At 34.9% G+C, this 12,453-nt stretch overlaps 2 protein-coding genes across 11 annotated transcripts in view; one reads left to right on the forward strand and one right to left on the reverse strand.

Moving 5' to 3' along the window:
- Positions 1 to 10,516, forward strand: part of LOC132914640 (cytospin-A-like) — a 28,903-nt gene extending 18,387 nt beyond the window's left edge. For 4 of the 9 annotated variants that reach the window (XM_060973924.1, XM_060973916.1, XM_060973920.1 and 1 more), the window contains 10 exons: positions 478 to 820; positions 3,367 to 3,732; positions 3,807 to 4,019; positions 4,095 to 4,550; positions 4,900 to 5,335; positions 5,608 to 7,416; positions 7,919 to 8,113; positions 8,193 to 8,366; positions 8,559 to 8,944; positions 9,277 to 10,516. In XM_060973924.1, the coding sequence (XP_060829907.1) occupies positions 478 to 820; positions 3,367 to 3,732; positions 3,807 to 4,019; positions 4,095 to 4,550; positions 4,900 to 5,335; positions 5,608 to 7,416; positions 7,919 to 8,113; positions 8,193 to 8,366; positions 8,559 to 8,944; positions 9,277 to 9,366 (4,468 nt within the window). In that variant the 3' untranslated portion in view covers positions 9,367 to 10,516. Of the gene's footprint in view, positions 1 to 477; positions 821 to 2,747; positions 2,876 to 3,366; positions 3,733 to 3,806; positions 4,020 to 4,094; positions 4,551 to 4,899; positions 5,336 to 5,607; positions 7,417 to 7,918; positions 8,114 to 8,192; positions 8,367 to 8,536; positions 8,945 to 9,276 lie in introns of those variants that run through there. The other 5 variants (XM_060973917.1, XM_060973923.1, XM_060973918.1 and 2 more) reach the window with 4 other exon arrangements.
- Positions 9,916 to 12,427, reverse strand: LOC132914641 (histone deacetylase 3). 2 transcript variants are annotated; one of them, XM_060973928.1, is made up of 2 exons: positions 11,846 to 11,982; positions 9,916 to 11,768 (listed from the first exon to the last, which is right to left on the reverse strand). In XM_060973928.1, the coding sequence occupies exons 1-2, from the start codon at positions 11,922 to 11,924 to the stop codon at positions 10,744 to 10,746; spliced, it is 1,104 nt and encodes a 367-aa protein (XP_060829911.1). In that variant the 5' UTR covers positions 11,925 to 11,982; the 3' UTR covers positions 9,916 to 10,743. The 2 variants fall into 2 exon arrangements, with proteins under 2 accessions (XP_060829911.1, XP_060829910.1); XM_060973927.1 differs by having other exon boundaries at positions 9,916 to 12,427.
- Between the last annotated feature and the right edge of the window lie 26 nt (positions 12,428 to 12,453).

The raw sequence follows: 12,453 nt of genomic DNA on the forward strand, positions 1-12,453 counted from the left end.
GTAGAATTTCACCGTAAACCTTAGTATAGATACATCTATGCTATCCTATAAAAAGAGTAAAAAACAACTGTATTAAAAAATTTCTTTTATTAGGCTATTGTGTATAACATAAAAGCATTGATTATAGGGAATCTAGATTATCTCTAACATGTATATTTGTTGCTAATGAAGTTTGTCCTTGTGAGGGGGATAGATCCCCGAGATGGAATTCTTATCGATTGGGATCGTGTTACCTGTAAAATGGACTGCAATGGAGACTTTAAATAAGTCTTGTAGGAGTATAAATAATTTTGTTCGATGATCTTACCTAACGTAATCGGTTTATAAGGTGAATAATAATTATAAATTGAACATTATGATTATGTCGTTAGCTAGACGATGAGAGGATAGTAAATGTTCGTGTTTTCGGGAATGATGGTTTTGGAATTTCGGTTAAGTGTCCAGTGAAGTGTGAAGAGCGACCATGATGAAGTTCAGATCGCTGTTTCGCAGAGGCCAACAACAACCGCCGACGCAGTCGCAGCAGCAACAACAGCAACAGATTCCGCTGCGTCAAGCGCCAAGTGCCTCCTCGCTTGAGGCGAAGAACGAAAACCCATCGGTAGGCACCTGGGGCTCCCTCGGTAAGGAAGGAGCCAAAGGGAACGCTAAGGGTAGCTTCAATCCAAAGGGACCCGGCAAGGGGTCCAGGATGCAGGAGCTGGAGCGTGAGATCGAGGTGTTGCGCAAGGACCACGCACGACTCGAGTCGAATCTACGTGAGGCATCTTGCGATGCTCAGCATCTTCACGAACTACGCGCTGAACTCACCTCTCTCAAGGTAATTTTCCCATTTCAATCTTAACTTCCTAATGAGTAAAGGGAAATAACGAGGAATGTCTGTTTTTCGTGATTTTCCATTTTAAAACACATTTTGTTTGTGATAATTGGGATTGTAATACTATTAGATCATAATGATTATAATGTTCAAAATGTCTCTATAAGATAGCCCTAAGAATTTGGTGTACTGGTTAAAAACAGGGAATGTCTATTCTGTATTGGAACAAAACACAGGTAAAAATAATTAATATTTTATTAACTATTCTTTTATACGATATCTAAGTAAGATATAATTTCATTTTATGTGTGAAAAATACAGTTTAATTTATGTTGTTTCTTTCCTAGTGGACCAAAATATTAAAACTTAATTTTCTCAGTAAAGCTATTTTGTGACATTCTCTGTTTTTCCTTTAACTCTTTATATCTACACTAGATTAATTAATATCTATTTGAGTCATTTAAAAAGTTTGTAGCATTTTTATTATGAATTTCTATCAAATTATGAAGCATTTCAACAAAGAAGAATTGGATATTAAAATAAATTAAAAAGATTCATCGAAAATTCGCCAATAAGCAGGTTTCTTTTTTCCAGTGAAAAGATACTGTTACATTTCATATATCCCAAAAATTTTGAAATGTAGTTGGAATGTTCATCTCTATCTGATTTAATTACCAAACATAGTATTTTCATCATTATTTACAGTAGTCATTGCAAAATTTATTGGAAAATGGAAAAGACGACCAATTCTTCGAGAAAGAAATTGTGAAGTCATAAATGGTAAAAATTCGAATTATATATAAATTTTTCTTAACTTTTACTACAGATTTTCTAAATAATCTAATACATATCCGTTTAGAAATATCCATCAGCTAATAGCAGTTTTAACGGACTATAAATGAGCGTTGAAGAAGTTACTTACGATGTGTTAAACGAACATCTATTTCCAATAATTAACAAGGCACACATCTTATTTAAAGTCAGTTTTAAAAATGCTGGAAATATCAATTTTTCAAACTTACATTAGAACAAAATTAATAGACAAACATTCGTATGCTGCGAGGGAAAGATTCGTGTATCTATTTATTTTGTTATTTGCTTTCATTTCGGTCTCTCTCTATCTCCTCTCTTTCCGTTGTTCTACCTCACGTGTAGATCTACTTCTCCCACTTAAATCCCCATTCTCGTCTAACATCATTGACCTTACAAGGAAAACAAACACAGGAGATCGTCTTCGAGGGCGGTTTCTACGAGATGGAGCAGGTTATTTACCGACATTAACAACGATTCAAGGTGAACGTGGGTGATCCTTTTTTTACCCTTTAGCCGTGCTTACTGGTATCATGAAAAGCGGATGTTATGCAATCACTCAGTATAATCTTACAATTTAAGAACAGTCTTAAGACTGAAATAATTAAACACAGTTGTTCACTTATTAGATTCACTATTCGATATTACATAATATTTGATTATTGAGTGAATAATCTATAAAAATACAATCTACAATCTATGAAAGTGATCGTTGATTTCTTTTTTGTAAATATAGTTGATGATTACTTACCATAGAGGGTTAAGATTATTTTTTCCGACAATTTTTCAGATTCACTTAATTACAAATAGTCTATCAAAAACATTATCATTTATAAAAATGATTTATGATCCTCTTTCATAAATTTAGGTGGTAATTACATACTTACCAAAAAAGTTTAGGATTATTTTTCTCGCTAATTAAATTTTTGTGAAAGCATTAGATAACTGTGAAAAACAAAAGATTCAATTTTATTATAAATGTATCTAATAAAATAAAGACAGTGAAAACTAAAGTATCCATTAACCATACTTATAAAAAGTGACAGAAAAAATTGATCTTCCTAAAATAAATAAATATTCTGTTTCGTATTGAAATTTTGTTTCTTTTATAAAGGGGTTGAAACATTATCCCGCGTATTTAAAGGATAGCCAGAGGGCGTAGGGAGAAGGATGTTTACGGAGGAAGGAAACTTGTGAAGTGAAACGACCGCGAACGCTATGAAAAAACGTTGTTTCTCCTCGTCTACGGTAAACGACAAGGAACAACTTCCTTTATAAATTGTTTACACTTCCTCAAAGAGTCATAAATAGACAACCATCACTCGTTTAGAAAGTTGCGAGATGTTTGGTTGAATTTCGTAAACCTAACCTAAAATATTGACACTTATTCGCCGCATAATCAAGAGATCGAAGGAAATAAGAATTGTCCGCTTCGAATTAGAAACTTAGATTTCTCAACATTGTCATAGCACATATATCGTACTATTAAGCATATTACGTTTCATCATACTAGTCAGCCCAAGTAATTAGAATACTATCGGTTACCATATTCTCGTTTACGTAAGCGTTTGGCATCGTGTTTTTAATATAAATAAAACGGCAAAGAAAAATAGAGAAAAATTGACAAAAAATGTTATAACAACGTAATAATATGATTCGTATATTTATATACTTGCTTGAAGTTAAGTGTATTTGAAAATTTGTAATGAATAATAGGGTTCAATCTTTCTTAATTGTAGGAACAGCATAGTTTGGAGCTAGACCGCCTTACAGAAGAGAACGAAGCTCTTCGTGCAAGACTCAGAGACGTTGCACATTCTCCCTTGTCAGATTCAGAGAAGCAACAGTTACTTCTGGATGCCTCAAGATTACACAATTCTGCACCAGCATCAATAGCAATCCCTCAAGATGAAGGATCCACACCTATCACCATATCCCAAGATAGTGCTCAGTGTACCACCCCAGATTGGGACAAGCATTCTTCTAGTTCTGTATCAGAGGTTTCTGTCGCATGTTTGCAAGATAGAATTCTGCAAATGGAAGAAACTCATTATTCAACAAATGAAGAGTTACAGGCAACAATACAAGAATTAAGCGATCTACAAGTATGTGCAATTAGCAGCCAAAAACTTTCTAGAACAATATAAGATAGTAATTATAATATTCCTCTTATTCACAGGCACAGCTTACAGAACTACAAGCTGACAATGAAAGATTAACAGAAGAGAAAGATGTGCTGTTGGAATCACTCTGTAGACAAACAGAGAAACTCGAAGACTCCCGTTCCAAGGTTGACACGTTACAAGGTCTATTGTTAAGGGAGGAGCAACCACAGGAATCTTCCAAAGGGTATAATACAGAACGTGAACAGAAATTAGTAGACCTTCTAAAAGTAAATACACTTAGCTTTAAACCATCAAATTATAACAGTTGTATTAAATTAACTGATTAAATTAACTAATTATAGAGTGCACAAGAAGAACGAGAATCATTGCTGCAGAAACAAGAGGAACTAACATCTGAAGTGAAGAGCCTTCGAGCAGCTGCAGAGGTCAGTGCTGCGGAAACAGAGCGATTAACAAAATGTGTACACCTTTTGGAATCCTCGGTGGAGACGGCGAGTATCGAACGGAAGCAACTGGACATGGAACTAGCAGAAGCTAGGCAAGAGGGTGCAAATCGGAATATAGAAATCAGTAGGTTAGCCACGCTCTTGGAAAATGCTCGAGCGAAAATCGAAGAATTAGAACAATCGAGGCAAGTGGAAAACAAAAGCGAGGCAGATGAACTTTTGGATGCTGCTAGAAGAGAGAAAGACACTTTGGAAACGCAAGCGGCTGCCCTGCAAGAGCAGTTGGCGCGTTCGCATTGCGATCATGACCGTCTTAGGGATCAATACTCACAGCTTCAAGAAGAATACAAAGTATGCTCACTATGGCGGAAAAAATTAACATATAGAGCTGCAGCATTTTAATGAGAATACTTTTATTTACAACTTTATAAAAAGAATTCTTATGAGAAAATTACACCATTTCATGATGTAGATGTAATGGTAGGAAAAATTTATTCTCACAACCACTTTCTTTTTATAACATTTCAAAATCTTCTGTATCCATTTTTAGGGGAATCATATATGTTTTTATATACCAGTCATATATGTTTCTTTATTTTCTACACCAGGATTATTTATATTCTATATTTAATAAAACACGTATTCTCGTTTAAATGCCCCATTCTGTATAAGGGCAAGGAATTAATTAAATATTTTATAGGTAGCGCGCAATAATGCCAAGTCAGCAATAGATGACCTGGAATACAGGTTGAACCAGTTGAAGGACGAAAGGTTATCCGTGAGTGCAGAACTACAACTCGTGAGAGATTCTCTTGCGGAGTTGCAGGCACAATGTCAAAGGCACCTGGAAGATAAAAGAGAGTTAAAAGCCGCATTGAACGAAGCTCAAAGAACGGAACGCGAAGCTCAAACGCGTCAGTACGAATTAGAGCGAGCGTTGTCTGAAGAACGTAAGTTGAGGCAAGAACAGGCTACCGAGTGGGAACAGTTTCAAACGGACCTCCTGATGACCGTTCGCGTGGCGAACGATTTTAAAACGGAGGCTCAGAGTGAGCTGGAGCGAGTTATGATGGAGAATAAAGCACAGAGGGATAAACTGAGAGCATTAGAAGCTCAGCTCGATAAACTGAATAAAGGTAAGTAAACTACCTTTGGAATCTCTTATTTTAGATACATTTTGCTGTTATCAAACATGGAAAGAGAACAATCATATTTAATGTAATATTGATTATGATGATATAATAGGGAGACAAAGTTCAATCAGTGTATTAGGACAGATGATTGATATTTAATGTTAGATACTTTTACAAGATACTTTCTAACGAACGATCAAGGAACAGAAGTATAGTGATTAATACAATGCATGTTATCTTTTTTTTTTTTTTTTTCAATTTCATTCGGATGTCAGGCAGCACTGCAGTTCCTCAATGTAGGAGTTTCGGTAGCACTGCTGGAAATTCTCGCAAGCCGGCTAACAATATCTTAAAACGCGGTCGTACCATTATAAAGAGGCGGCATGAGTGCAGAAAGGGCGCTTTAAAATCCAATCTTTTTAAAAAAACATCTGAGTTGGATCCAAATGAAAAAGAGGATTTGCAAATTGATGACTTGAAAGAGTTAAATTCAGTAATTCATCAGGAAGATATTGAATTCGACGATAGTAGCGAAATTTTATATTCCAAAGATCCTATTAAACTAAATGACAAATTAATTTCTGGAAAAGAAATTGAAATTTGTCCTTCCTTTGAATTAAAAGATAATTTACTGGAGCTCGTTGATGATTTTGAAAAACAACCTTTGATAGAATTAGATTCCAATAACGAGGCATTAAATATCGAGACTTCTAACTTTAAAAGAACAAAATCAAAGAAGACCTCTGAAGATTATCAAAAACCTCATGTATCAAGTATATCAATTTCAGAGGAAAATGAAATTGCAAAATCATCCTTATTGAAGAACATAAAGGGCATTCAAAATGCTGGGACAGATTCGTACGGTATTCAAATTTCTAATAGTCGATTTTTCGTTCCTAAAAATTACGTGTATTCCGGATTGGAAAATGCAATGGATGATTTAAAATTTGAGGTAGATCCGGAAATGAGGAAGGTGTTACAAGAAAGCACTCAAACAAGCAATGACTCGATAAATACAGATAATTCTGAAGTAACAAGCACCCAAGAATCTCAACACACAAACGAGCCTAAAATGAAAGATACATTTTTGTCTGATACAAAGGATAAAGAAAATTCTTTACTTTCGCAGTTTGGAACTTCGAAATTTAACGAATCGGAGGAAGAGTCTAAGAGCGATTTCTCTTCAAACAAAAAACCCAGGTTATTTCTGAAGAAAAGCGAATCCAGATCTGGCAGTGAAATTGTGGACTCTCTTTTAGACAGTACTCGCAAGCAAGATATCTTCAATTCTACCTTAGAAAATCGAACCTTTTCTACATCCCTAGACAATCTAAATTTACGAACTTACTCTGCTGATCATTTGGATAATAGTAATATCAGGAAGATAAGACAAAAGGAAGATTTGATTCCTCATAATGATTACATTAATAAAAGTGCAATACGCTACAGAGATACCAATGATTTAATATCTGTAAGACCAAAAAGTTTTTCATTTGAACCTTACTTACCCCAAAAATCAGAAGATTTGGTTCTTGCAAATATTAAAAAAAGGAAAGATAAAGAAAGAGAAGAATATAGTACATATTCTATTCTTTCTTCGCTGGAAAATTTACCTAGATCTGCTTTAGATCCTCCATTGGCACCATTCTCCTCTCGACTCACACCAAAAGAACATCCAATATCGTTTTCAAAAGAAACTACCAGAGAATTAGATTCTACTTCAACACAAAAGACTACTAGTGGAGCTTTAGGGTTCAACAATGAATTAAGGGAGATTGGAAAGAATCTAACTCTTTGCGAAGCAAATAGATTGAAACGCATGAAATTCTTAAACATGAACTTGTCTCAATCTGAACCAAGTATAGAGTCTCAGACAAATAGTTTGGTAATTACGGATGAAAAGAAGATACAAAATGAGAGCTTAAGCTCAACCTCAGAATTAAAAATAGGTCAGAATAGTAGCGATTCAATGTTCGAGGATAAATCTCTAATAGGGAGGACTTCGTCTTTAAGAGAGAAGTTTGAGACGATCGTAGAGGATGTGGAACTGAGACCAGGCCGACAAATAGGTACAATACGCGACCGTAAGTCGCAAAAAAGTAGTGTGGAAACGTGATTGCTTGTATTTGCAGAGTTCAAACCCTCGTTGTCTGTCCTGGATTTTTATTCTAGCAAACAGATGTGTTTAAACACTTGTAATACACCCTTTCTCGTTGCTAGTTTCAAATGTACTTTTTCTAGCTTCCCCCCCCCCATTTCTCACCTTTCACTATTGTTTGGATTAATCAATATATCTCTAATTTATGTTCTCTAGTTTTTTTGTCTGTGACCTGAAATTTTGCTTTTATGTTTTTCGTCCCTCATCAAACTATTTATGTATCATTCGACACAAAGTAAATGTAAATATACTTGTGGCCTTAGAACTACGAGTCAAAAAAAGTGATTGAAGTTTTTTCTAGATATTTCTTTCTTGTCATTCTTGTGCTTTCCTATTACATGTAAACATAGCGCTTATTGCTTTTTTTTTTTTGTTACGCGATTCTGCTTCAAGTACAATTGTAGTACAGTTTTTCTATGATCTTTCAGCTAACCAGAAAGTGATTCAACAACCGCAACAAAGGCCAGCAAGCACACCGACGGAAACTCAACACTGTGTGTTGACAAGCGTTCAACAGGAGATTGCCGCACGTCGGAAAGCTAATATCTCTCGTCAAGATTCAAGGCTATCTGTGAAATGTTTAATAGAAAGTATTGAGAATGCTACAAAACAAGCAAAAGCAGGTATGAAACACAATAGATGAATTTTTCTATACCACCCAATATATCTCCATATGGCTCTAATATAATAATTTGTACATAGGCCCTGGAAGTCGTAGCAGTTCTACGTCCTCCCTTAATTCCATTGGAACAAATGATATAATGACATTAAAAGCCCCACTTCGTGATCAGCAGCAGATCAATAATTTAATCTGCACGACGAACTCAACGAATAATAATAAAACCCAAACCGCAATCACTAGAAAACCACTATCAGGTAATTTTCTTTTTAAACATTATGATATCACTATACTAAGTAACTACATGTAATTTATTTTCAAATGTTATTTTCAAAAGTTTTGAAACAAGATTATTCATAAAATCCTCTGATTCATACACTGTTGCTTTCTAAAGTCAATGTTCTGCAAAAGCATTTGAATGTTATAGAACTTTTCAATGATTAATACAGAAACAAAGTCAACAGTGCCTGTAGTGTTGAGTCCTGGCGAACTGCTAGATTCTGCTGCACTGAACGCGAAGGCAATCGACTTTGTACGTCGCAATAGCGTGACGGACTTATCAGAGCGCAAAGATCCTCTCTGTGGATTGATAAAAAACGGAGGCTCGAAACGAAACGCATTGCTCAAATGGTGCCAGAACAAGACTATGGGCTACCGGAATATTGATATCACGAATTTTAGTAGTTCGTGGAACGACGGTTTGGCTCTTTGCGCCATCCTCCATTCCTATCTTCCACACAAGGTACCATACGATACGTTGACACCAGTGGAGAAGAGAAGAAACTTTTCTATTGCTTTCTCCGCTGCGGAAAGCGTTGGGATATCTACTACGTTGGTAAGTTATAAATCGTGTGATTGTTATGTACACTACTATCCATAAGTAATTGGACACCTGGTGGGTATTTTTGTTGTATTTTCAAAATTATGATTAGATTGCGAGTATATTTAAATAGAAAATTTAAGTAGAAAATTAATTTAGCTATTAAGTATTATAACAGATATTATACTTTCTATATGTTAAATATATATTTTTTCACACAAAAATGCATTCTATGCATTTTTACACTTTCAAATTACTCATAAATGCATAAAAATTCACACTCTGGTTATGGGTGGTAGCGTACCTTTTAATAAAAAGACTTTACTAAGAAGTTACTTAATTCATAGAACATAGGGGAAATGTGTCAATTGGAGCGACCTGACTGGCAACAAGTTATGACATACGTGACCAGTATTTACAAGCATTTCGAAACCTAATTTTCGGTTCGGTGTCTCCTGTCATCAAGACGGTTCCTCCGCTCATTGAGAATTCACCGTTGGACCGAGAACGAATCAAGAACAAGATCATCTAGTCATCTAAAAAAAATTTTCTATAGGGACAAAAATCTTTCCAAGAACTTTTTTCTTTTTTGGATTTCCAAGGATCGCTGGATTATAGCACTGCCTACGCCTAATGCCTGTGTATGATCGCGAGAGTGTGGATTTCAATGGGACATATAAATCTGACACCAAATGGAATTGCTTTTTACTATGAGACTGAATGTTTTTAATATACATGCATATATTATATATATATGTTAAGAACCGGAGACAAAGAAATAGAGGCAGGGATTTATAATGAAAAGCAGGAAGTAACTAGAGAGAGACGTGCTTCAGTAAAAGAGAGAAAAAAATGAATATAGAAAAATGCAAGCTTTATCGAGTCTTCTTGTGCGTGAATATGTATCATATATATGTTTCAGTGCCTCCATTGCAAAGCCAATACATTAATTCCATTACATGCAAGAGGGTCTTTTCTACCTATCGTAAGTCTTGCATTTTTTTGTAACTGACACAAGTGTCGAGGTAAATATTTCCGTTCCTCTCATACTGTGAGTATTTTTCTACTTGTATTATTTTTCGAGAAACTTTTGTAAAGTTTTAAGAACGAATGTACAGAATGAAGCGCCTTAATTTAAAAAAGAGAAAACCTAATTTATTGTATTAGTCACGTTTTTTAGTATATATATATATATTATAATATTATACGGAAGCCGAGCAGCAAATTTATTAGAGAGAGAAGAAAGCATCGTTTAAGTTCTACTTTCTGAGTATAGTAAAGAACGAACGAAAATATTCATGAAGATTAAGTTCTCTGTGATATAGCGAAATAGCCCCGAAACAGAGATAGAAACGTTATCGTTATTGCTCTTATTATTATTATTATCATCATTATTATTATTATTACTATTATTATTACTATTACTACTATTATTACTACTACTACTACTGCTGCTGCTACTGCTACTATTATTACTATTAATACTATTGCTACTATTAATATCATCCTCATCGTCATTGTTGTACCATTGTAGACAATATGCTGTCTGACATAAAACAATAAACTTGCCTAATGACTATTTAAAAATTGGGAGTTATTATATCTTATTATATAACAGGAAGTTGGTAAATGCACAAATTAAGAAAAAAGTCTTTAATAAATCGATGATATTTATAAGTTTTGTATATAGTATTTACAAGTTTCGTGTCAAAAGAAATTAGTTCTCAGTCGTTTGTTGTACCATACTGGTGAACATAGTCGTAGTCCTACTACAACGTTATTTCTATTTTATGTTTAATTTGTCCCGACCTTTATCACGATTCACTTACGTCCATTTTGTCCTGATCTTTTTCTCCGGAATAATACTCATTATTTGGTTCAACTATCTTATCAGTGTCCTGTGTATTTTGCCTGGAGTCAGGGTCAGGTTCTGGTTGCCTTTCTTCTTCTGGAGGCAATGCATCGCATGGAACATCCTGCATTTGGACGCTTGGAGAGTGTTGAATCATTTTCAAGTTATCGTAAACGTGTCTCGTAATAGCCTCTAAATACTGTTTGCTATTCGCATTGTCTTGTCTAGTTACAACATCAGGATGCAATGTAAAGTCTGGTGCAAAGTACTCCAGGTAGTCTGTATAGGGTAGTTCATTACTGATTTGTTCATCGACGAGCAAAGAGGTTTCGTAGGTCCAGCAACGCGCAACATTACGCAAAGTATATCCTCCACCTCCAACAGTAAGCAATGGCACATTTAGGTCTCTCACGAATTTCACACATTCTCCATGACCTTTTGTACTCAAACTGAAACAGCCAAGACGATCATTTGCGAGCGAATCTGCTCCACATTGTAGAACTATAGCAGTTGGTTGGAAGAACTCCATTACATGAGATATAACAGGCTTAAATACTTGAACATAAGATGTATCATCAATGCCCTCTTTCAAGGGTACATTAACAGAATAATATCGCCCACTTTCTGCTCCAATTTCATACATATCTCCAGTACCAGGAAAGAAATAGTTTCCATACTTGTGGAAAGATACCGTCATCACTCTATCCGTGAGATAAAATGCTTCTTGTACTCCATCCCCATGGTGGACATCTATATCTATATAAAGTACTCTAGCATGGTATTTCAACAATTCTAAGATTGCTATTACGATATCATTAATATAACAGAAACCAGAAGCTTCAAACTTCTTTGCATGGTGCAGCCCTCCACTCCAATTAATAGCGATATCACAGCAATTATTATTCAGTTTTGTAGCACCTTCTAGAGAAGCACCCGTGTACATGGAGCAGAAATCAAATAATCCTTCAAAAACAGGACAGTCATCACCTACGTTAAAGTGACTTAGATATTTGGTGTATCCTTGCAAGTTTTGTGGAGTCACTCTTTGTAAGAATTCAACATACTCGTCTGAATGAAAGCGACACATATCATGAGTGCTTGCACGATATGGACGATAGATCTGCATCTTCTTGTGCAAACCATAATTTAATACCAAACTATGGATTACAGCAAGTCTGTGAGGCTTCATTGGATGTCCGGGGCCATAATGGAAATTTCCTACGTCCGGATTGTAGAAGTATGATACCTTTTTGTTGTAACTCATATTGAGGTTAGTTCTTTAGGATAGGTTATCAAAATATACGAGTATATACTTGTATAATATAAAGAAATATTTTTCCTTCGTCAAACTATATTTACAACATCGTTATGAGTGACGAAATAATTAAAATTCTTCAATATTTTTTGTATATGTAATAATTAGCGCTTATTTTTAGAATGTCAGAATGCAACGCTATGATAATCAAATGTCACTCAAGTATTTTCTAAGTCAAAAGATCCATCGACTAGGGTAGAACACGAAGAATTTCACGTTCAACTTCCATTGAACAATGAGTCACAAATAAACAGATAAAATTAAAAATTATAATATTAACACTTGTAACGCATGAACAAATATAGCCAATTTTTACGCATAGCCCAAACAGTTTCTTTACTGCCATTCACAAGCATT

Source organism: Bombus pascuorum, chromosome 15 (genome assembly GCF_905332965.1).
Source record: "Bombus pascuorum chromosome 15, iyBomPasc1.1, whole genome shotgun sequence".
Classification (NCBI taxonomy): Eukaryota; Metazoa; Arthropoda; class Insecta; order Hymenoptera; family Apidae; genus Bombus; species Bombus pascuorum.